The sequence below is a fragment of the Syngnathus scovelli genome, chromosome 15, assembly GCF_024217435.2.
Source record: "Syngnathus scovelli strain Florida chromosome 15, RoL_Ssco_1.2, whole genome shotgun sequence".
Taxonomy (NCBI): Eukaryota; Metazoa; Chordata; class Actinopteri; order Syngnathiformes; family Syngnathidae; genus Syngnathus; species Syngnathus scovelli.
In genome coordinates this window covers 194,068-217,487 of record NC_090861.1, presented here as the reverse complement: position 1 = coordinate 217,487, position 23,420 = coordinate 194,068, and the positions used below count along the sequence as shown (strand labels likewise).

The window sequence follows — 23,420 nt, the reverse complement described above, 5'->3', positions numbered from 1 at the left end:
ATAGAACGCTCGCGTATTTAAAGCTACCTATTTATTTGACTTAGTGGTTGCTCTTATTTTGAAACTTTCAACCGGATCTTCTTTGGGTGCCTCTCCCAGGAAGACCAGACGCGTTTGTGACGTGGCTAATCCAACTCGAAGACAAAAGTAGACAGGCAATACGTCGATTTGGAATATTGACGCACTCGATCCCGTCTGCAAAGCCAAGACAAGATCGAATAATAAACTCCCCCCGTGGACACATGTATTTGTGTTGGTTTTCAGAGAGAAACTTTGCACGGAGGCGGAGGCGAGCCTAACTGCTAGCATCCACACTTTGACAGCTGCAGGAGAGCAAGAGACGAGGTGAGTTGTTTGTTTACAAAATGATGTCGCTTCAAAACGTATCGAATGGTATCGAAATGAGGAAAAGCGATCAACTTGGCCCTTTGACACAACTTTAGGTTGCCAAAGCTGGCTGAAACTTGTTGGACATCAATCGCATACAGTAAACAAAACAGTTTTACTTGGTGACGTCACCTCAATAGTTTGACCCAACAAGGTTTACCGAACGTTCCCAATCTGTCGTTTTCAGAACTTTGCACCTCAACGTTGTCTATAGATAGATACGAACTTTTGATGACTCAAAACAAACGGGAGTCAGTTGCACACATAGCATTGTTACCAACTCACTATCCATCCATCCACCCATCCATCCATCCATCCATCCATCAGGGCTAAGGCATTTATTAGGAAATAAAGAGAAATTCTGAATACATTGCAACATACCTCTAGGATATGATATACTTGTGAAAGTAAGGAATGTTATGTCCACATCAGCTTTACAGATGCCCCGTCCTTTCTCCGCAGGCATGCGCTAAGGCTCGAGCATGTCGGACAGCCAAGTTACCGCGCCGCCTGAGGTTCAGGCCGCACAGGCCGCCCAGGCGCCTGACGCCTCCCCTGACGGCTCCCCGCCAACCTCACCCGACGTGGCTCCCACCAGGAAAGCCAGGAGGAGGGCGGAGCTTCAAGCCCGAGCGGAGGAGACGACGGCCAAAGTGGACGAGGAGCCACCAAAGGTAGCCCGTCAGTCACCGCAATCAAAGCCACGAGCCAAAGTCAAACTTTGTTGACAAAAAAGATGGAAATACACACTTTTGTCCGTAAATCTTGCTCAGTATTGACGCTGGGTTTCTCCATTTGACTACACGATCCTTGTTTTAGGCCCCGCCGAGTCAATCGACAGTTTTGCAGGGGGGTTGGGGTTACTGGGGCGGCTGGGGAAAATCCATCCTGTCCACCGCCACTGCCACTGCGGCCGCTGTGGGTGAGTGAGTGAGTGAGTGAGTGAGTGAGTGAGTGAGCGAGCGAGCGAGCGAGTGAGTGAGTGCGCCGCTGGACTCCCCAGAAAGCCTCTGACATCGCATTTATGACATCGGCGCCATCATCAGGGCAGGGGCTGACGCAAGTCATCGAGAAGGCCGAGACGTCGCTGGGAATCCCCAGCCCCGCCGCGCTGTCCGTCCCAGCGCAAGATGACGAGAAGGCGGAGGAGCGGCGGGACGGAGCTGAGTCGGAACCGGCGGGTGGAGACGGCGCGGCGGCGGCAGCGGCAGCGGGCGGCGCCATGGGGATGCTCTCCTCGCTCACCGACGTCGTTCACAACACAGTAAGTCATTCCGTACTTTTTTTAAAGGCAAAAGCGCACGGCTGCAGTCAAGTCAGTGGCGCCACTCGGGTCGTGCTCGCAGGGCAAGACCATGATCAGCGGTGGCCTGGACGCGCTGGAGTTCATCGGGAAGAAGACGATGGACGTAATCGCGGAAGGCGACCCCGGCTTCAAGAAAACCAAAGGCCTCATGATCAGGAACTCCACGCTCTCTCAGGTGAAGCGAGCAAGTCAGGCCAGAACGCCGAGAGCCCAAGGACCGACCTTTCCGTCTTCTCGGCCAGGTGCTGAGGGAGGCCAAGGAGCGAGAAGAGCTTCAGGCGGAGGAGTCGTCGGACTCGGAGAAGAAGGCGCCGCCGGCTCACTACGGGGTGCTCTTCGACCAGTACCAGGGCCTGGCCCACCTTGAGGCTCTGGAGATGCTTTCTCGGGAAAGCGAGTCAAAGGTAGGATGGAAGCGAGAGAGGACGAGGAGAGGAATTCGTCCTGAAATTGATGTTCTTTTTCCACAGGTCAAGTCGGTGCTGACGACGCTGTCGGGCGTCCAGCGGAATAAGCTGAGAGGAGAGCTACAGCTCATCAAGGACGCATTCTCCACGATGGAATTTGACGACGATGACGTGGATGAGAAGAAAGGTGCAAAATCCAACCCATTGAAAACATCACCTGGGTGAATTTGCCGCATTGGTGGCGATGACGGATCATCCTCGTGTGTAATTCCAGACGGAGACGGCTCCGAGTTTGAGGCGGAGCTCGCCCGGGCTCTGGAGGGCCTCAGTGTCTCCACCACGGCTGAAAAACTCAGCAAGGTAATTTTGTGATATGCTAAGTGGGTGCGCTTACTCCTACGCTCTCTGTTCTGACCAGTAAAACAAATGGGGACACTATGAAATCAAATAAAACAGGCCTGCAAAGACGCCTGCGCTGTGATGGCAGACCTGAGCAAACCGGCAGAGGACCGTGAGGAGGAGGACGACGAAAGGACCGAGCTCACAGTGGAGGTACGCCACATGAAACAGCGCCACCACCCTGTGCTCAAACGGCCGCTTGATTGCAGTTCAAGATTCCCACCGCATTCCGAAGATGTCGAACTGGTGCTACTTTTGTTAGTTACCTTTTCATTTTCCCAGGAAGTGAACGCCGCCGCCATCAGGAGTCTGGCCGAGTTGACGGCGCGCTCCATCGAGCTTTTCCACAAGCTGGGCGAAAGCCTCCTGCTGTCCAATGGAGACGTGGAGGCGGACGTCCTGTCACAGTAAGACGGCTCTCCACTGCTGTGTACTGTTGCAGCAAATGGAGGTTGCAGCACCTTTGGTGCAGAGTTAGCACTTAACATGACATGCTAACCAGCCAAAATGTCAGCATCAAGCCAAAGTATCACCTTCCTTCCTTCCTTCCTTCCTTCCTTCCTTCCTTCCTTCCTTCCTTCCTTCCTTCCTTCCTTCCTTCCTCCCTCCCTCCCTCCCTCCCTCCCTCCCTCCCTCCCTCCCTCCCTCCCTTCAGGCTGACAGTTGTCCTGTGTAAAGAAGTCTCGCTGCTTTCCAAGAAGTTCACCGCCTGTCTGACCACTGCAGGGGTGAGTGGAAAAATAGATATGATGAGAAAATGAGTCAAAGATTCATTTCCTTCTTTTTTTTTCCACCCAGTCCAACGAGAAGGGAGAAGTCCTCAACCCGCTCATAACGGGAGTCTTCTTAGAGGTTTGTGTCGAAATTGAAGAGTTGGGGCTCTGTTGGTGCTCATAAGCACGAAAGCATCTTCCTTCCCCTTGTCGCAGGCATCCAACAGCGCGTCATACATCCAGGATGCCTTCCAACTCCTGATGCCCATTCTGGAGATCGGCCACATCCAGAGACAAGCCGATCCGCTCGACTCCTGAGCGGGGAGACCTGTTTTTTTTTTTTTTTGGTTCTGTTTCAATCAGTGTTAACTCGACTTTTTTCTATGCGTCCAACATGCCACTGCAGAACTATTACCACTGCTGCTTTGGGAGTCGCGTCCATTCAGGTTGAAAAAACTCAAAGCTCAGGTGGTCAAATATGAAGGAAGCCCAACAGTGTAACAAACCATAATGATGGGCTTTAAATAAAAAAGAGATAGTGGCAAGTGTGTTGTATGCGTTTTCCTTCAATAAAACCATTTGCGTTACGCACCCTTGCCATGCGCCTCGCGGACGACCTGCAGGTGGCGGTAACGACGTGAACCGGAAGCCATTGGCACCACAAAGAAGGAAGTAGCCCGCGACCCGAGCCGAGCCGCGGGCGGAAACTACGAAGAAGAAGAAGAAGAAGCAGACCGGTGCGGCACTTGCTAGCTCGGCTACGTCGAGGAAATCGCCAGGTACAAGCAGATTCGCGCAGTCGTTTTCATTTCTGCAGCAGCTTTCTTTTCATGTCGACAGCTTGGCAGGCCTTATCGCTATCGGAGACGAGGCAAAAAAACGCGGCCGCGGAGCGACCAGTGATGCCTGCAATGCGTTGGCTAGCAAACGTTAGCAAGAGTGCTAAACTCCCGGCGTCGGTGCCGTTACTTGTCCCGTTAGGAAGTCGCTACAAATCCCAGAGTTGGACAGCAACAGTCGCTCAAAGAGGCATCCATCATTCTTGCTGCGTTACAAAACAAGCCTACTATTGAAAGCAACGCGAAAGCTTGTCCGGTAGGAGTAGGAGTAAACAACTCCGAGCGCCGTACCCATCATGCAACGCGCGCTCCTTTTAAAAAAAAAGCTACAATCAAATCACGAACACCTAAAGTCACTCTAAGAATCACATGAATGAGATTTGATTGGCAAAAGAGCCCCCTTTCGTCTCGTGTGTGTTTGACTCATTAAAACCATGAGAAATGGTATGCACTTATTGGAAAGTAGTACATTGGCGCATCAAAGAAGCACGTTGAAGTGAGAGCTGAGCTGAGCATGAGCAGAGCATGAGCAGAGCATGAGCAGAGCATGAGCAGAGCAGAGCATGAGCAGAGCATGGACGAGGGGAGCGGAGGGGAGCTAGGTTTAGCCTGGGTGCTTGGCAAAAGCTGCTGCACTTCCAGGCCTGGATGTATTTCATGGCGAATGTGTGTGTCCCCCCCATCAGCTATTATTTGGCCCCTCCCCGGAGCGCCGCACAATTGTCGGTGGGGATCGTCAAAAGGTCTCGTGAGCCGCCGCCAACATGCCGGCCGCACTCACGGACGCCAGCCAGATCATCTGCGAGGTCTGGGCCAGCAACGTGGACGATGAGATGAAGAAAATCCGACAGATCATCCAGAGCTACAACTACATTGCCATGGTAAGTGATTACTACAATGGCCTCCCCCCCCCCCGCCCCCCCCACTACAAAGCCAAACAGCATTTGCCGTCGCCAAAAGGCCTGCCTGGGCTCGGGCTCCACGCAACCCCAGAACGGAATGGGGCCAGCAGGAGAGCGACAACAAGCACTGACTTCGAAACCTACTTGGTTTTCTATCTGGCCAGGACACAGAATTCCCCGGCGTGGTGGTGCGGCCCATCGGTGAGTTCCGCAGCACGGTGGACTACCAGTATCAGCTGCTGCGCTGCAACGTGGACCTGCTTAAGATCATCCAGCTGGGCCTCACCTTCATGAACCAGGACGGCGACTACCCGCACGGCACCACCACCTGGCAGTTCAACTTCAAGTTCAACCTCACGTACGCTCGCCATTTTTAAAGTTCTCGGCAGCATTGCTGCATAGAAAGAAGGTCAAATTGTCGTTTGCTTTGCTTTATTACGCAAGACTTGATCAAGATGATTGATGAGGCAACTTGCTTGTAGGGGAGGTGAAAATAATTGGAACAATTCTCTTTGACTCCAGAGAAGACATGTACTCTCAGGACTCCATCGACCTCCTGCAGAATTCGGGCCTTCAGTTCAAGAAGCACGAGGAGGAGGGCATCGACACGCTCTACTTTGCCGAGCTTCTCATGACGTCGGGCCTGGTGCTGTGCGACAACGTCAAGTGGCTCTCCTTCCACAGGTTGTTGAAGCCTGCCTGGCCGGGTTTGCTATTTTTCATCATGACAACGGCGGCAACCATCCTTTGTCTACAGCGGCTACGACTTTGGCTACCTGGTGAAGCTGCTGACGGACGCCAGGCTGCCCGAGGAGGAACACGACTTCTTCCAGATTCTCAACCTCTTCTTCCCTGCCATCTACGACGTCAAATACCTGATGAAGAGCTGCAAGAACCTCAAGGTACGTACGCATGCGTGCATGCATGCATGCATGCAGCAGGCTTACGTGTTCATATCACTTTAGCAACGTGGACAAAGTAGGCCATTGAAAGGTGCCCTGCTAACATTTACATCTCTCAGGGTGGCTTACAGGAAGTGGCGGACCAGCTGGAGCTAAAGCGCATCGGGCGGCAGCATCAGGCAGGTTCTGACTCCCTGCTCACCGGCATGGCCTTCTTCAGGATGAAAGAGGTAGCGGCGGGCACTCCCACTTCCGCACAGGGGGGAAGGACATTGCTGGGCCAGCATTGACCAGTCCCTTTGCTTTCCCCCTCAGCTCTTCTTCGAGGACAACATCGACGACGCCAAGTATTGCGGCCGCTTGTACGGCCTGGGCTCGGGCTCCACGCAACCCCAGAACGGAATCTCCGGCTCGGGCCAGGAGGAGAGCAACAACAAGCACTGACTCCCAGCCTGGCTCTCCTTGCACTTGTTTTAAGAAGCTTTTAAATCCTTTTTCGTTTTGGGTTCGCTCGTTGTCGTTAGCGAGCGAGCGAGCGAGCGAGCGAGCGTGGGACCACAACACCAGCGGCGCTTTTTCTTACCAAGTTGCGCTCACTCGCTTTTAAAGTGAGCGCCCGCCGGCCGGCCGGCCGGTAGGGCCCTCCTCCACCCAATGTAAATTTCTAATGTATCATTTTTTGGAAAGACAAATAAAAATGTTTTAGATTTTTTCTCCGGATGTCAAGAGAGAACCTTTTAAATGCATGCGTCCGTTTTTTGCCAAACCGGGCCAAACTACTGTCGGCGTGAAGATGTTACCGTTGTTTTGACGTTCTGACTTGTTTTAAACTGTTGTACATTAAATTGTTATGTATTTTCAACGTACACTCCGCTTCTTCTTTTAACTGTGGGGGAGAAAAAAAAGGAAGCTCTTGACGTACCTTCTGAGTTTTCTTTTTTTTTTTTATTCAACAAAATGAGCGCACAGGTCATTTAGCCCAAAAAAGGTCGGGAGGCCTTGCTTAGCGTGGGGCCCGTTCCGTATTTCCCCAACAGGTTTTTGGCGTCCCTCCGCGGGGACTCCGGGACAAGGGAGCCCAGGTGGAGGAGGACCAGGCAGCACTCCGCTACGTCGGGACGAGGATACAGCTAGACGGTGGAAGCAAGGAGCAGGATGCCGATTGGTTAAAACAGGCCTGAGCTGTGAAATGACGCACATTACACTCATCTCAGGGCCGTCGTGGCCCAACAACTGACCCCGTATGTCATTGAAAACTTTGTGAGCAAAGAATGATCAACCCCTGAAATGTTTCAATTTTGTTAGGATCTCGTGTTGTTACCTTGATGGTGTCAGGAATATCAGCCAGCTGCCTTTGGTGTTTTGCCATCTCTGAAGTCAAGGAGAGAAAAGTGTCTTTGGGCCTAGAAGGAAGGACAGCGTCGCGTCACAAGATGGCTGGTTTTCCACGGGTAGAATACAAGCACTCACTGCAGGGTCACAAGATGGCTATATTTCCACGAGTAGAATACAAGCACTCACTGGCCTCCAGCCTCAGTAGGTTGCTCTTGGTCGCGGCCGTGCCGCGCCACCATGAGGGCCAGGCGCTTTTGCAAGTCCTCCATCGCCCGTTGCTCGGCCTGGCACGCGGCGTGAGGCTCTGACAGAAGCGAGGAGACGTCCAGCTCACCGGATAGCTGGCTTTCTTCTTCTTCTTCCTCCGGTGACCCCTGGGCCTGGAGCCCGTTGCCATCGTCAGCCGGGCGTCGCCACCACAACCGGTAGAGACGGTGGTAGGCGGCCCACGCCCGCAGGCTGTCGGCAGCGGCTCGAGCTTCTCCGTCCACGTTGCAATCGACCTCTTCCGAGGCGGCCGCCAGGATTCCAAAGAGGGCGGCCGAGACCCGGAAGTCGGCGGCCTCCCGGAGCCACGCGGCCGCCAGCCACAGCTCCTTTGCCAAGGTGCCGCTGTCATCGAGCAACCAGGACAGGACACCGCGGGCCACGTGACGGGACAAACACAGCAGCACCTAAAAGACAAATAGCAGCTCGCTGAGACGTTAAAACATTGCTCAGACATGAGCTTTTTTTAGTTGGCCCACTATGGTCGGCTACCTGCGTGAGGGGGAGGCTGGCCGAGTGCGGGGGGCTCTCTACGTCCTGAAGCTCGACGAGCAGAGCGCTAAGGTGGCCGCGAGCGTCAAGGTGGCCGCGAGCGTCAAGGTGGCCGTGACCGGCGTCCGAGTCCACGGGAGGGACGCCCAAGTGTTGCGTCCAGACGTGGCGCGCCCGTTCCAGGATGCCGCCGGAGCCCGGGGCCGCCCACGCGTGGCCAACGCCACGCATCTCGGGGAGGACGTCCGCGAGGGATGCGCACAGCAGTTCGGCCACACTGAGGTGAAGCCTGTGAACCTGCGCAACAACGTAGTCAATTGTAAACAATCCATTCGTCCTTTCGTGATTTCTTCCAAATGCACTGACCAGCAGGCCCCGGTGGGAGGAAAGAACCTCCTGTGCGGCCACCCAATCCCGCGCCGCCGCCGAATCTTTGGCGCAGCGCGAGGCTAACGACTCGGCCAGAGAGACCTCGCCCGCCGCGCTGGCCAAACGCGCCGCCGTCCTCAGCGAAGTCACGTCGTTCTTGCGGGCGATCGCCTTGGCTGCGTCGAAGCTCGCGCCCGCCGCGATGTAACTGGGAGAACGCCACGTAACGTGAACCGGATGCAACGACACGCATCTGCCGTCGGAGCGATGGGCTCGAAGCCGTGGCAAGTCACCATTTGGCGGCTGCCGAGAAATGGCCGTCTTTTTCCAACGTGACAGCCCAACTGGTGTAGAGCTCCTTCAGGACGGGATCGTCAGCCGGCAGCCGCGCTTTGGCCAGAGCGATGGCCTCCCTAAAAACACCACGAAAGCCACAGCCGTTTATGAGGACTTGAAATCGAAATGACGTGAAACAAAACTAACGACGCAATGAAATCATCTCAACCACGTACCTGTGGAGCTTGTGCGAGTGCAGCAGCTGCACGGCCTGGTCCACGCGATCGATGGCCAGCAGGTAAGCGGCCGCCTTCACGTGCTGCTCCTGCAGACACAGCTGCTTGACGTAGCGCTGCACGGCGTCGCTCCACACCGCGTAACCCGCTGCCAGCGAGACCCCAGCCAGCCAGCCAGCCAGCCAGCCAGCCAGCCAGCCAGTGAGCGAGCAAGTGAGTGAGCGCAAAGTCACACGCTGCCTCGCCACGGCCACGTTTCTCACCCGCAGGAGCCACGGCGATGAGGTGGTCGCTCAGCTCTCCTCTCTCGGCGGCAAGCCGCAGCGCCCCCTCCAGGTCGCCGCTCCACAGCCGGAGGTAGACGGCCGACTCCACGTGGCCGCCCTCCACGTGAGCCTCCTCTAAGAGGGGAAAGAAAGAAAGAAAAAAAAAAAAAAAAAAGAAAAGAGGAGAAACCCTCTCGTCTTAGTTTAGAGCCGCCGGGAGCACGTGAAAGTCAAACACACCTTCGGCGCGGAACATCCGGTGCAGGGCGGCCCTGTCGGAGAACAGACCGAGGTGGACGTGCTCGCCCTGGCCGGCGACGCAGCCAGCGGGGGGCGCTAGCGTGCCGGTACAGGAGAACAGAGTGAGTCAACGCACGTGAATCGCACACTTGAGTTTCCAGCGTCCGCTTACCGGCGTCGTGCGTAATGGAGGCCAGCGTCAGGCAATCCTGCAGCAGATCCTCTTTGGGCCGGTGGTCCATGGAGGTGCTCAGGGGCAGGACGGAGCGAGCCTTCTTCCTCTTGAGAGCCGTCGAGTCGGCAAACGCTGCACACATGAGCGTGAGCCATTAGGCGCGCACGCACGCACGCAATGTGGTGGAAGGTACCTTGTTTGTCTTTGCTCTTGGCTCCAGGTGCGCATTTCCTTTGCGGTGCTGAGGAACCTTGCACACAGATGTTCTGTTAGGTTGCGCAAGACAAGGTGGCAAGGCGCCGTTTTCACCTGGCGGGGGCACGGGACCGCCCGTCGAGCCGACATCCTCTTCGGCTTCGTCCGGGGCTCCCTGTCCGTTGGTCACGTGCTCGCCGTTCGCTTCCGGAGACGCTGCATCTGTTGACTTTTTGCTCTTTTTCTTCTGCTTGGCTTTCTCCTTCAGGTCCACCATTTTCTTCCCTGAGAGGAAGAAGATGAGGCTTTGCTGGTTTGGGTGGGCGGCGTAGCGTCACCTTTGGGCGGCTTTGTGAACTCCTGCTTGGAGACTCTCCACTCCTGCACGGTGAAGTCTTTCCCTCCCGTCCAGATGACGTCCGGATCCACGGGGGACCAGTGCACGCTCAGCAGGTAGCCCACGTGGCCGCGGTAGTTGCAGAGCGCCGCCTCCTGCTCCACGTCCCACACCTGAACACCGCAAAGAAAATGTCGAAACGGCACACTGGCGGCGAGAACAAGAAGGCGGTTACCTGGGCCGTCCCGTCGTAGGAGGCGCTGGCCAGTCTGGCGCTGTGGTGCGGACTCCAAGCCAGGCCGGTGATTTTGTTGGTGTGGCCGCACAATCGGCGATACGGCTCCGTCAACACCGAGGGCTTCTCCGGAGGATTCTCTGCAGCGGGAAACATTCATCTTTGTCGCTCGCCCTAATATTCATTGCACTTCATTTTCAATCGTTGGTCAAAGACCTATGAGCCGGCGCAGGTCGTGCACGTAGACGATGGCGTTGCAGGAGCCCGACGCCAGCAGGCCGTGCAGCTCCGGCGGCGCGTTGTCTTCGGGGTGCCATCGCAGCGCGTTGATCACTTTGTGGTGCTGCTGGATGCTGCACACAAGCTTCAGCGACGGAGCCCGGTAGATGTCGATGCACCTGCGGGAAGAGCGGGGCTTGACGAGGGACGTGGCGTGGCGTGGCCGGGGCGGGCCGGGCGTGGCCGGGCGGCCCTCGTTTACCCGTCCTCGTTGCCGATCGCCACCACTTTGCCGTCCGGCTTCCAGCTGAGGTCGGTGTGAGGAGAAAGCTTGTGCTGTTAACAAAAGAGAGAAAACTTGTTCCAAAGGTCCACGGCACTTTGCCCCCTCCCTGCGTACCTTGATGTCGTTGGTCTGCCGGATGAGTTTGTCGAGGTCGCAGGCGTCGCCGCTCAGGTCGGTGGGCTGGTGCTGCAGGATCACGCCCTCGCCGGCGCAGCTGTACAGGCTGTGGGACGCCTTGCCTTCCGCCGCCGCCGCCGCGCCTGAAGACCACACGTCGACAGCATTTTGGACGGTCACCGGGGGGCGGTATAATACAGGCGCAAGTACAAATAAGCTCATTTTGTAGTTCTTCTCAGACCGACGTCTCCTTCCTTAAATGCGACGGGAAGAGCAGATGTTTTGCCGCGTCCACTCAGCATGCAGGTGTTTCAAAGTAAAAATAAATACATCAAACACCATCGTGTCTTAATAAGACAAATGACCTGACACGAAAGGTTTCTCTTAGTCCCACAAAAGGCAGATGGTCGGCATGGCAACAATCAGGGCCCGAGAGCCGGCGTTTGACGGATGGACTCATTAAAACGCCATCTGGCCCAAGTTTCTTCAAAGAACTGAGCTCGTTCAATTACACAGTCAATTACAAGAAAGGCGGCGAGAGAGACGTGCGGAGATTGTTTTTTTTTTCCTTTCTCTCTTTTTGCTGACCGGCTTTATAATCGTGCTGGAAAGACGTTCGTACCGAATGACATCGGGGGGAGCGGCGGTCCCCAGGCCAGCGAGTACACTGTCTTTTTGTGGTAGGAGCTGGAGATCTGAGGCGGCCTGCGAGGAGATGACAGAGTCAGCGATAAGTGGAGGTGAGGTGAAAAAGACCTCTTACTTGCTGGAGAAGACTTCGTAGATTCCCACTTTCCCATCGTCTGTCCCAAACGCCAAGGTTCCCTCTCGTTTGGGATGCCAAGCCAGCTGCAATGACCCAAAAGTCCATTTTGTAGAAACTCATTGCTCCCATTGCTGGAAATTTGCGCCAAACGAGGCTTTCTTACCGCTGTGACTTTGGACTTGATTCCCTGCCAAAAGCAACGGGCGTCGTAGGGGTTGTGGGCGGAGAGCGTGTTCCACACGCGGATCATGTTGTCGCCCACGCCCAGCGCCAGGCAGCCGCGAGCCACGGGCGAGAAGGCCGAGCTGTACACGAAGCCGCCCAGCGTGGGCAGCGTCCAACGGCAGTCCAGGTCAGCCAGGTCCCAACATTTCACCTGAACATCAGCGGAGTGGAAAACTAAGGCAAAAGCTGAACATGGGCAATTTGTGCTTTTATTCGAGGGGAATTGCTCGCTCAAACAAAAAAGATCAATCGGATGCTAATTGTCTTAGCCTATCTTTTCCCACAATGTGTTAGCATGACGCTAGGCGACGTTCGTTATCTGACCTCTCTGTCCAAGGACGTGCTGACGAGCAGCTCGCGGCCGTCGGGCAGCGTGAAGCCGGCGGTGTTGAACACGATCCTGCTGTGGTTCTGGCCCTCGGACGACGAGCCGAACAGGGTCCACCTCTGCTTGCCCGTCCGGGTCAGGTCCCACATCAGCAGTTCACCGCTGCGCACGAGCAAGAGTGTTTATGGCATGTCCGCCGAAGACGTGGACGGACGGTCGGTCGGTCGACCGGACCTGAAGCAACTGGAAACGAGCCGCGCGGGTCGGCCTTTGGGCCAGTGGAGGTTGAGCCAGAGTCTCTCTTTGAGCGTGGGGTCGACGGCAGAGCCTCGTCTCTTCACAAAGGGCAGCTTCAGGGTGGACACGCCTGCGCACAAGCGCCCCATTTCCTCAGTCATCAACAACGTTTTTATTTTGTCCTTTTGTTCAAGACGATTCACCTTTTCCTGTGGCCGTGCTCCAGATCCTCACCGTCTGGTCTTTGCTTCCTGACGCCAGGTAGCAGCCCTTCTCCTCTCCCGCGCTCGGTCCGTTTGAAGCTGGAGCGTAGGCAAGAGACGTCGGCAAACGTTTGGACGAAAAATGACATTACGGTCTGGTTGACTACCCTTACCGTCGCCGGCCTCCGCTCTCAAATGGAGGGCGTCCTCGTCGGCGAGCGGCGACCACACCAGTGAATGGATGTCGTCGTCGTGGCCGCGGAGCCGACGCGTCACCTCACCCTTCTTGCTCACGTCGATGAGCGCAATCATGCCGTCTTTGTATCTGCACAAAAGTATAAAGCCCAAGGAATGAGTCAAATATATAGTATATATGTATGTATATGTGTAAATATGTATATGTGTGTGTATATATATATATATATATATATATATATATAGTATATATGTATGTATATGTGTAAATATGTATATGTGTGTGTATATATATATATATATATACGTATATGTTGTTTTTTTTAGCGTCGGCGTCGTCATCTTACCCGACCGCCACGGTGTTCCAGTTGTGCGGGGAGCAGGTGAGGCAGATGATACTTCTAGGTTCGGGGAAGAAGCTGGCTGTGTCTCCCGTGTTGTACCAGTGACACACCACAATGCCTTTCTCATCGCCCGACACCACCAGATTCTTGTCCAGCGGGGACCAGTGCAAGGCTGAGATAGCGCTCTGAGAATGAAAGAATGGTCATTATTTGGGATTGGCATCAAACCGGAGCTGCAGAACTGACCTGATGAGCCGCACGCTCCCGTAAAACAGATCGAGTTTTGGTGTCCCAGAAGAGGATGACGCCATCGACGGAGGCGCTGGCACAGATGTGACTCTGCGTCACATCCTGGCAGAAGGAAACTCCCGACACCAAGCCTTTGTGGCCCACAAGAAGACCTGGGACGTTGAACATACGTACAAAGTAAAGAGACCGGTCACCAGGGAATGCATTGATTTTGGACCGAATGGGAGGGTTTGACGGGGGGCGCACTGTTGTTTGCATATAGATGCATATACTGTTTTACGTAACTTTCACTTACTTACCTTGAGTACTGCAAGTCGCAGCAGACACGTCAATCAAATAAATGAAGTTTTTGGCTCCGAAGCCCAGTAAGCCGCCGCTGCTGACATCACAGCAGCGAGAGCAGTACCAATTGGGAGAGGCGGGAAGGAGTCGTTCATGCATGATCAATGTGGTAAGCGTTGAAATGATTCCCAACTTTAAAAAAGGAAAAATAAGTCTTGGAAGCAACACAAATGCGCATCTCACATGTTTCCCATGACTGGCGGAGCGTCACGGCAACGACCGTATGTCAGCGTGTTGTCGTAAAACCCTGTTGATCAGGCAAGCCCCAAAACACTCCTTTTACGACAAAAGAATTCATGTCTAACCATATGTTTGGGTGAATTAACCAAATTATTAATACCGTATCAATCATAGTTCCTATTCAACTACATTTAAAAGGGAATTTATGTCATCCAAATAAAATATTTTAGAGATCAGGCAAAAAAAAAAAATGTAAACACTGCGTTGCCGTAAAGCAATTCGTTGACGGTAGCCAAAATGGCCGCGACCGTGAACAGATGCGGTAAGGGAAATATGACATTTTATTACTTGAAATGTCCATACATCGTTTCAATATAACATTTTTGTCGGTTTATTTAAAGGTCTTGTGTCAATGAGGAGTATTTTGGGACTTTTTCAACCGAGGTATGTCAGATGGATGTACTGCAGTGCAGTCATCTTTACTTGACCTCAACATTCTTCATTTTTGCCTCACTTTATGGTTGTGTCCAGGTTAGCGACAGCAGCTGCCGGCCCTCATCAGCTGTCCTGTTTCCACACCAGCACCGCATTAGAAGCAAAGCACTGGGAGAGGAAGAACAAGATCATTTATCCGCCTCAGCTGCCCGGCGAGCCCCGCAGACCAGCCGTATGTTCTTTTTCGCCTGTTGCAAATGACAACCATAACATAATGACAACACAACACGTTCTCCCTGGCGCCTGCACAGGAGATCCATCATTCAAGGAGACAGATCAAGTACAGCAAAGACAAGATGTGGTACCTGGCTAAAATGGTCAGTAATAACGGGTCAAGTTTTGAATTGATTCAACTTGGGCTCAACGGTTTGGCAATTTGAACAGAGGCGTGTTGTAAATGATCCTGTGATGTTTCCCATACAGATTAGGGGGATGAGCATCGACGAGGCCGTGGCGCAGTTGGAGTTCAATGACAAAAAAGGGGCCAAGATCATGAGAGAAGTTCGTTTATAAGCCCCAAGTTGAAAGGTCAGAAGAGTTATGGAAATGACCATTTATGTTTCAGGTGCTCTTGGAGGCTCAGGAGATGGCGGTGAAGAATCACAACGTGGAGTACAAGTCCAACCTCTACGTGGGTGAGTGAAACGATCATTTGTTCCACTAGAGGGCAATGTAACACCAGCAGCTACTATCGATGCGGACCCCGCCCCCTCCCTTTCCCCTCATATTTACATCTCAGCCATCATTAGGGTAGTTTTTACATTTACAAGCCCACAAGGCACCGTAAAGTTGCGTCTGTGTTAGGTGAGCTAAATGTTCCTCTTTACCGCCTCCCCATTTATGTTCTCCCTCCCTCCCTCCCTCGCTCTCTTTCTTTCTCTCGCTTTGCCGGCGCCGCAGCCGAGTCTAACACGGGGAAAGGCATGTACCTGAAGCGCATCCGCTACCACGGCAGAGGCATGTTTGGAATCATGGACAAAGTCTACTGCCACTACTTTGTCAAGCTGGTGGAGGGCCCTCCGCCCACCGTGGAGAAGAAGACCAGCTTGGACCAGGCTAATGAGTACGTGGAGAGCCTCAAGAGGAGGACCGTCGTACACAGTCTGTAGAGCGCACGGCCATCGTCAGTGAGAGTGTGGCAAGATTTTCTTGTTGTTGTTCTTGTAAATAAACCCCTGAAGAGACACTCGCAACGCTTCTTGTCTAATGCCCACTACTGCGAGCGAGCGAGAGAGCGAGCGAGCGAGCGAACCAACCCCGTGTCAAATTACAGGAGAAAAGGCAAAATATCATGAAAATAATTCGCATCAGCTAATTATGCGAAACACGACTTTTTTAAGATTATAAACTTGAATACTATGGTTTTTCTTTTCATCATCGTCGTTATTCTCGTCAGCCTTTAGCGCTTTCTCGTTCAATGTAACGTGCTGGCTTCAATTTCTGCGAGGTCAGTCTCACACGGCGACACAACGCTGAGCGTCCTTTTGCAAACGTTTTTTCTTTTGCTCCTCGCAAAATTGGCACCGCTGCCCTTGACGAGCTGCTTCTCAGACACCATCAGGCCGAATGTTAATCAGCACTTGCAAGGTCGCGCTTGATGTTTGGAGGCGCTTTTGAAACATTTTGGGCCAATTGGTACATAGAAGTTGATTCGGGTAAGGTGTTTCAAATTCTCTCTTTAGCTCTTGCCATTTTGTGGGACATCTATGTGTCATTCCAAGTTGTTTTTTTTCATGTCTTTTGACAGAAGTGGCTGCTGCGGGTGGTGAAACATTTATGCTGCTCCGCTGTGGTTTTCATGAGAATGCACCCATGCGGCGGCGGTCTCACACGCACACACACACACACACACGCACACACACACGCAGACAAATATGAATTATTGAGCTCAGACAAGCTTCTCTGCAACACCCCCAGGAAGCATGTTGCTCCTCGTCTCCCGTCTTGTGGCGGGACAAGAAAACATGCCGCAAATGTCAGAAATCAACAGGAGGAAAGATCCAAGTCTACGCTCTTTTTTTTTTTTTTTTTTCTCTCTCTCTCATGAGCAGTTGAAAAGACTCCGCAAGCCTCCTTCACAAACGCACACCTGGATGAAAGGCTGCTGTTTTGGTTAGCGACAGCGTTCAAGTGGGTTTTACGTTGGTGTGTAAACCTCCAGCTGAGGCCAATTGCAGGAAATTTCCTTTCCTGTCATGGTTGTCGCAGTTCAGTGGGATGTGGTGTCACAAGTGGAATGGCAACAAACTCTAAGGATTGTTTGTTGACATTCGACAGCAGGGATGGGAAACTGGCGGCCCTCTTTCACATTCAGAGTGGCCCTCCCTCCATTGGTTTCTTTTGGCTGAGCCATTGAAAGGTGTAATACTGATATCAACCACAGGGCAGCAAACTCACCAGCGCATCCAACCGGAAGTTGAGGAAGAGCGCGTCGGCTCGGCTCGGCTCGGCTCGGCTCGGCTCGGCTCGGCTCGGCTCGGCTCGGCTCGGCTCGGCTCGGCTCGGCTCGGCTCGGGGATGTCCACTCCATCCCCATGCAGCGTCGACGGTTCGTTTCAAGTTTAGAAAATGTGTGTCCTCCGTAAACATCATCCCCACACGGCGTCGATCGACAGTTCGTTTGAAGTTTAGAAAATGTGTGTCCTCCGTAAACATAGCTTAGTTGGACAAGCGACCGCTGGTATGTACTCGTCTTCAGAAAGCGTCACGCACGTACGCACCAAGGACCGACCTTTCTCGCAGGTTAGTGAGCCATCAATTTGGGGATTTGAATGACACTCACTGAATTTCATTTATGCTTGTCTCTTTGAAAATGTTTGAGTACGTTTATTTTTGTGAGAACATGAGCTCATGAGTTTGGTTTGCTGTTAGGTGTCAGTGGAACATTTTATGTACGTAAGTAGGGACGAAGTTCTATATACATACGTCGTAAACCAGCAGGTCTTTTCGAAACGCTTTTGAAAAGTTAAATATATGAAGCAGGAGTGTCGAATTTACAGTAGCCCTGTAATATATTGTTCATAATGTTCTGTTTTTTGTTTTTTTGCCACAGTTCGGCTTTCGCCACAGGTGCTTGTAATCAACCAACCTGCAGGCAAACGAGCGCGCCCCCTGCCGGCTCGGAATTTGATAGGACTCTATGGTTCTGTAAAAGAAAAAAAAGTCATGCGCATATTTTTGTCCTAATAATAAATTAGATTCTCTGTAATAAATCAGTTAAGGTCCTAAGCGGCTACGAAGACGTGATGCCAGAAATGGGACAACGCTTGTGACAGGTAAACAGATTCTTGAGATTGCTGAGATGCTGTGGACTATTTCTTTCAAGTTGTGTGACACACCTAGAGCACTAGGCCCTTTTTTAAGCAATATGTTTTTCTTAGAATTAAGTTTCCCACAATTATCAAATGATAGCTGACTTGATATTTCGGCCGTGTTCACTCTCACGACGACGCAGCCGCCTCTTTCTGGTGTCAGACGTGGGATGACACCTAGAAATTGCAGTTCAACTGAAGTTCTCCTGTAATTTTGCAGCATTTTTGGAATATTCCTGCACGTTTTGAGCATAAAGCGTCGCTGTTGCATTTCCAAAGTTCGGTCGTCCACAGCAAGTCTTTTAGCGCGGCGTGATGCCAGCGATATTAGAAAGCCACGCGGCTGATACCTGCCGGGTACCTGCACGGCTCTCCATTCATCAAGCGTCATTTCAATATGCAAATGCGTCAAGCACGGCGGCGGCGGCGAGCCAGCGGCGCGGGGAAACAATGCGCGGCATGTGGGAAAAGTCATGTAGCGTTACAGTTCACCCGGCTTCGCCCCGATTTGATCCCTCGCATTAGCATTTCAGGTCCTCTCCGAGCTCAAGCTATTTGTAATACACAAAAGGAAGAAAGGATCCTGTGAATCTTTCAAGCTAGTTTTGCATCAAGGTTATTTGAGTGAACAAAAGGAAAATGAAAATTGAGGGAATGCTTTCATTAAATGAAATGCTTTCTCACAAATGAATGCTAATTGAAACGTATTCAAAAAAGTCTCTAAAAAAAACCTGAATGATTTTGAAACTGTAACCAATATACACGCTTCGCTTTAAATGTATTCATTTCGGTCGGAATGGCTTTCTTTCTTTCTTTCTTTCTTTCTTTCTTTCTTTCTTTCTTTCTTTCTTTCTTTCTTTCTTTCTTTCTTTCTTCTTGTCAGGGCACAACTGCTCAGCGTTCCGTACGTGTGTGTTTGAGTGAAAAGCCACTTTTCATTCTGTCCAATGATGGCCCAATCAGAGCTCATATTGATATTTTGGTCAAATTCCGGGCTTCGCCTCTCTTGTAAACCAGGCCCGTAAACACAGAGCCAATCGAGACCGAAAGGCCGAAAAGACGGGCGCGTCCCGGAGCAGGCGAGGCGGCGAGGTGACGACGCTTCTTTGTTAACAAGGCCCGCTGTTGGCTTAATGAAATATTGACTTGCAGATTGTATTGTAAGAGCGCAGAAAGCTCTCAAAGCACTTTGTCAGCACCGACGTCTGCACTTTTTTTGCTGCTGTTTTTTGAAAAGCCACCTCCATGATTAGCGCGTCATTTCTCTGTCAAGTCAATTCAATGTTTTATTTGAGTAAAAATGTCAAATCAAAAAAAAACAAAAAGCCAGCATTCCGACTCATCAGCTCAATCAAATGAGTCTCTTTATCCCTCCACCCCAAACGGGGCTCAAAAACCTGCATGCGGACAGCGCAGATAAGCAAATAATCCCAACTAACTCTGGCATTTCGGCGCCAGGATTCAGTTATTTTAGTTATCGCCGTCGGCCAGTCGACGTTTGCCCCGACCTCGACCGGTGCTGCCGACCGACTCGACGCAGCGTGAGGTCCCCAAATGTAATCATTTGATTTCTAAAGAATGTAAATAATAAATATTAAGTTTGTCTGTTAACGGTGAAATATGGCAGGCCAAAACCAAAACTAAACTGGTTGTCAATATGTTGAGCGCAGCTGTCAACATCTGTTGAATGGAACAGTAACTTAGTTACTTATAAAATCCAATAATCAGAAACTTAGTCAACTAACATAACAAAAGTAACTTTTTCAAGGTAAGTGTCGCAATAACGGCCGGCCAGCGGTGACGAACGGTGTCGGGAGTAGGCCGACCTTCGAAACAAAGTGGCGCCTTTTTGTCGGCGGCGGCGGCGGCGGCGGCATCCTGAATGATGAGGACGGGCAAAGAACTAGGCTTCCTCCAACTCGGCAGGCTCGCATCCCGAGCACGCGGGAGCAGATGTTGTTGCGTTACCTGGCAAAGTCACTCGTAAATCACGCCACGCCGCCGCCCCCCCGAAAAACGCCCGTGGGCGCGCCGCCGCTACGTCTAAGTCCCGCGCGAGCGACCAAGAAAGCTAGCGTCTGCGATCTCCCTCCAATTTAATGATAAGCATCGCCTGTTGCTGGAGTGCTTGCTGAGTAATTGCTCTGTGCCTTTTGCTTGATTAATCTGATTGCTGCATTTTTCACGTCCCCCTTGCCTGTGCTACAGGTGCCCGGTTTCATGAATTACCTTCCTAATTGCTTTGAAAATATGTTGCCCAGAAGTTGATTTTAGCAGCGAGTAGAAGCATTTTTTTACACTGCCGTGGAGGCGACACCAGCAGCCACGGCGATCCACTTTTTGCTCTTTGTCGTAAAAAGGCACCAACAAGCACTGATGGCCCATTTTGAGATTGATTTTTTTTGGGGGGGGTGATTCATGTTCCGACACGGAGCATTGACAAGCTCGTAAACGCAGAGCATCGCTTATATCGGCACAAAGGCCGGACTGTTTATTCTGAGGATTTTTTTTTTTTTTTTTTTATGACAAAGCTCAACACTGATGAGGGTTTAAGTGCACTTTGCAGGGCCCCCAAATCCCAATTTTATGACATCATAACGAGCTCGCGAGGTGAGAGTTTATGGTTAAGCAGTCGTTTCCTTTGTTAGCTAGCTAGGAGAATAAAAATAAAGTTGTAGAGGGATCCAATTTTCATGTGAAGATGCGTCACTCGCTATAAAATTCTATCAATGAGGTAGTGAACGAAACACCAATATGTGCAAAGAGCCACCTAATCGCAGTCGTGAGTTTGGATTCTTCCGTGATCCGGCGAGCTATTTGTGCACTCGCTCCTGACCCCGCACGGCATCTGAGCTGGCCTTAATCATGTAACGTCCTCCAAAGAGTCATCTCCATAATGGGTTTGTGCGTGGCAACGTTTGACCCTCTGATGGCGACGCGGGCGGGCGGGCGGGCGCTCGTTTGTCTGCCCCGACCGCCAACGTGACCTTCATTTGCCGAAGAAGATCCATTTGCACACAAAGGCCCGACCGACGTTTACGGCTCCGTCAATTACCTTTGCGGTCATCGGCTTTCGGAATCGCTTACAGTCATCGTAGCTCTGCTCCCGTCTCGTACGTAGCTGGAGCTCGGCCGACCGAATCCCTCCAATCGGTCGGTAACGGCTCTGACGTGCAGAAATTGCCGTACCGAGGTTCACCCCGAACAAAACAGGATGTTCCGGGAAGCTAGTTTCTATTTGCATCAACAACAATCCGATCGTCTTTTCACACTTTGGTCATTGATTACGAAAGCCAACCGGGCGGGCCTGTCAAGTGTAGTCAAAAGCCCCCCGGACTCGTCGCGAGCTGTTAAGAAGGCGACGGACGGCCACCGACCGGCTCCTAATTCAAGAGCTTCAGGGTCGCCGTCCCGTGAGCGGAGCGGTGACACACTCGCGGTAATGAATGCACGCGCGCACGCTGATGATTTCAGACGCTTCAAAGGCAAAGGACAGCATTGATCTCAATGTCTGCCAGCCAGCCAGCCAGCCAGCCAGCCACTTTTAGCCAGCGACGAGTCGCCCCAATGTCCCGCCGAAAGGATACCTTCTTTCAACGCTCGGCCGGGAGACATTGATTTCGGTCAAAAGAATGAGCAGTCTTGGCGTTGGCTTGATGGGGTCAGAGAATGGGCAAAATGGACTTGTCTTTTTCCAAATACCAAGTCAACATGCCATCGCTTCAGGCTGCTAGTAGATGTTCACCGTAAAAGTGACAAAACAAAATGAAGCATTTTCTATTTCAACACCACCACCACCACCACCACCACCACCACAATGTTCAAGCAGACCACCTAATGTCTTCTAGTCACACTCTCCTAGGAAAAGTTTTCCATGGCTAGCTAAAGATAGCATAGATGTTACAGCAACCTTCAGGCAACCGCTATTTCAAATACAAGTGCATTTTCTTTTTGCTCTGTGGGAAGAATGCAAATGTTAAAATGGGAAGTATTAGTCATGCCCAGCAGTCATTGACATTTGTTTCAAACTGGTTGTCTCCAAAGGCGAAATCCAGATGCGTTATTAGCCCGAGCGATAGAATGCATTTTTAATCGGCACCTCTTGCGGTCGTGCCGAGCGGAAAGGTTTTGCTGCGCAACATCTCGGTAGATTTGAGTCCTCTCGTTCCATTCGAGCGCTTTCCGTAGCCGTGATCCACGCTGATATTGCCTTGAACCCTCTAAAAGCAGCCGTTTAACTATGTTGTCTGAGGCATTGAGAGGCCACCACCATTTTGTTAATAGTCACGTAAACGCGCAGCGGCCGCCCGACCGAGGCCACGGGAACGAGGCATCTGCGTCGCCTGTTGCAAACGCCGCGCGCCGCCGTGCATCGCTAATAGGCTCAACTCGGCCCAATTGGTAACCATTCAACTTGCTCAAATGTTGATGCCTCATTTGGGATTTTAGAATCCACCCCCTCAAGTTGCGTAATAGTCGGCGTCCATTTTGGAATTGCTGTTTATTCGTGCAGTTGTATCTGGATTGAGAAGCGCCTCAATTTACAACCTGTGGTTCTTGAGCTGTTTCCGTGGCATCGATGGCTACCAAAGTTCACCTTTCTTTGCATGTCTGCTTCACCTTAGAGTCTGAATCCAACTAAGCTCTTCAGAATGGTGGCAAAAGTACCAAGGTAAGAGGCTTTTGGTTGGTGTTGTTGTTTTTTTCCTGAGCTTGTGGCAGGCATTTTGTTTTCCTTTTCATTCATTGTCTAACCTGTGCCAAAATGATTCCTAGGCAAATGTATTGCTGCACCAGAGCCGTATTTGCTGAAATGAATCTTTTCAAGGTTGGTCATGACATGTGACATTCTTTTTGTTTCATAAGTGAACATTGGCACTCACTCACTCACCATCATTTTAAAGAAGCAAACAAAGTCTCTTTGAGAGAGCAGAGCTTCAAATTCTCCCGGTCAAGATTTCATTGACACGCACGCACGCACACACACACACACACACACACACACACACACACACTCACGCGTGACAGGCAGACAACCCCGGAGCGCTGGATGGATTGACGCGTGGCAAGCAAGTTCAAAGCAAGGACGCCGGGATCATCTGCAAACAAACATATGTGTGAGCGCCAGTCACACTCCAAAGAGCGCCGCAGCGGGGTCTCGACCCGATAGCCTCGTCGCAGCGCTGGCGTTGAGGCGACAATTTCTTGTAATGACTCTCATTTGACAGACTGGGAGGTCAAGCAATGTGGCAAGCCTCACTTTGACAGCTCGGATGAGGCGCCTCGGATGAGGATGAGGCGCCTCGGATGAGGCGCCTCGGATTCACGGCGTAGTCACCGCCTCACTTGGCTACGCTCACCGAGCGGGAACAAGGTGGTGACGAGGTGAATAATTGCTCACACGAGATGCAAAGTTGACGGAGGAATTAGCAAGCGTACGACTCTTTGCCTTGACGTGGATTGGATCGGCTGGAAAATAACCTTGCGTAGTGAGCCGCATGCTGCTTCACTTTTTTTGAAAAGCACGCAAATGACACTCACGAACCGACAGAAAAAAAGATTTTTACGCAGTTCAACCCAAAAAAAAAAAGAAACCACGGAACGCGGGCTGATACTGCGCATTCTGCAGCCAATTTCTCCCCTTG

The 23,420-nt window shown here is 52.0% G+C and overlaps 4 protein-coding genes across 6 annotated transcripts in view; 3 read left to right on the top strand and 1 right to left on the bottom strand.

Moving 5' to 3' along the window:
- Nucleotides 1–15,650, top strand: part of mrpl22 (mitochondrial ribosomal protein L22) — a 76,548-nt gene extending 60,898 nt beyond the window's left edge. The window contains exons 1-7 of one of the 2 annotated variants that reach the window (XM_049742099.1): nucleotides 14,206–14,291; nucleotides 14,371–14,413; nucleotides 14,501–14,636; nucleotides 14,716–14,781; nucleotides 14,888–14,965; nucleotides 15,030–15,099; nucleotides 15,365–15,650. In XM_049742099.1, coding sequence (XP_049598056.1) covers nucleotides 14,267–14,291; nucleotides 14,371–14,413; nucleotides 14,501–14,636; nucleotides 14,716–14,781; nucleotides 14,888–14,965; nucleotides 15,030–15,099; nucleotides 15,365–15,573 — 627 coding nt within the window. In that variant the 5' untranslated portion in view covers nucleotides 14,206–14,266 and the 3' untranslated portion in view covers nucleotides 15,574–15,650. Of the gene's footprint in view, nucleotides 1–14,205; nucleotides 14,292–14,369; nucleotides 14,414–14,500; nucleotides 14,637–14,715; nucleotides 14,782–14,887; nucleotides 14,966–15,029; nucleotides 15,100–15,364 lie in introns of those variants that run through there. The other variant, XM_049742100.1, reaches the window with a different exon arrangement.
- On the top strand, nucleotides 71–3,757 carry fam114a2 (family with sequence similarity 114 member A2). Of its 2 annotated transcripts, none has more exons than XM_049742084.2 (13): nucleotides 71–345; nucleotides 850–1,061; nucleotides 1,207–1,309; nucleotides 1,434–1,651; nucleotides 1,734–1,868; nucleotides 1,936–2,097; nucleotides 2,164–2,287; nucleotides 2,375–2,460; nucleotides 2,557–2,652; nucleotides 2,782–2,906; nucleotides 3,155–3,227; nucleotides 3,298–3,351; nucleotides 3,429–3,757. In XM_049742084.2, the coding sequence occupies exons 2-13, from the start codon at nucleotides 870–872 to the stop codon at nucleotides 3,528–3,530; spliced, it is 1,470 nt and encodes a 489-aa protein (XP_049598041.1). In that variant the 5' UTR covers nucleotides 71–345; nucleotides 850–869; the 3' UTR covers nucleotides 3,531–3,757. The 2 variants fall into 2 exon arrangements, with proteins under 2 accessions (XP_049598041.1, XP_049598042.1); XM_049742085.2 differs by having other exon boundaries at nucleotides 820–1,061.
- cnot8 (CCR4-NOT transcription complex, subunit 8) lies at nucleotides 3,846–6,721 on the top strand. Its single transcript, XM_049742095.2, has 7 exons — nucleotides 3,846–3,991; nucleotides 4,738–4,932; nucleotides 5,118–5,311; nucleotides 5,476–5,637; nucleotides 5,711–5,855; nucleotides 5,975–6,085; nucleotides 6,171–6,721. The coding sequence occupies exons 2-7, from the start codon at nucleotides 4,816–4,818 to the stop codon at nucleotides 6,297–6,299; spliced, it is 858 nt and encodes a 285-aa protein (XP_049598052.1). The 5' UTR covers nucleotides 3,846–3,991; nucleotides 4,738–4,815; the 3' UTR covers nucleotides 6,300–6,721.
- gemin5 (gem (nuclear organelle) associated protein 5) lies at nucleotides 6,779–14,035 on the bottom strand. Its single transcript, XM_049742057.2, has 27 exons — nucleotides 13,747–14,035; nucleotides 13,445–13,599; nucleotides 13,202–13,383; nucleotides 12,833–12,984; nucleotides 12,660–12,758; nucleotides 12,454–12,586; nucleotides 12,216–12,381; nucleotides 11,830–12,042; nucleotides 11,664–11,749; nucleotides 11,523–11,605; nucleotides 10,898–11,043; nucleotides 10,760–10,833; nucleotides 10,495–10,676; nucleotides 10,279–10,418; nucleotides 10,045–10,216; nucleotides 9,821–9,991; nucleotides 9,705–9,761; nucleotides 9,509–9,643; nucleotides 9,337–9,432; nucleotides 9,094–9,231; nucleotides 8,831–8,978; nucleotides 8,612–8,731; nucleotides 8,316–8,526; nucleotides 7,950–8,246; nucleotides 7,377–7,864; nucleotides 7,177–7,258; nucleotides 6,779–6,985 (listed from the first exon to the last, which is right to left on the bottom strand). The coding sequence occupies exons 1-27, from the start codon at nucleotides 13,886–13,888 to the stop codon at nucleotides 6,830–6,832; spliced, it is 4,224 nt and encodes a 1,407-aa protein (XP_049598014.1). The 5' UTR covers nucleotides 13,889–14,035; the 3' UTR covers nucleotides 6,779–6,829.
- Nucleotides 15,651–23,420: the final 7,770 nt, after the last annotated feature.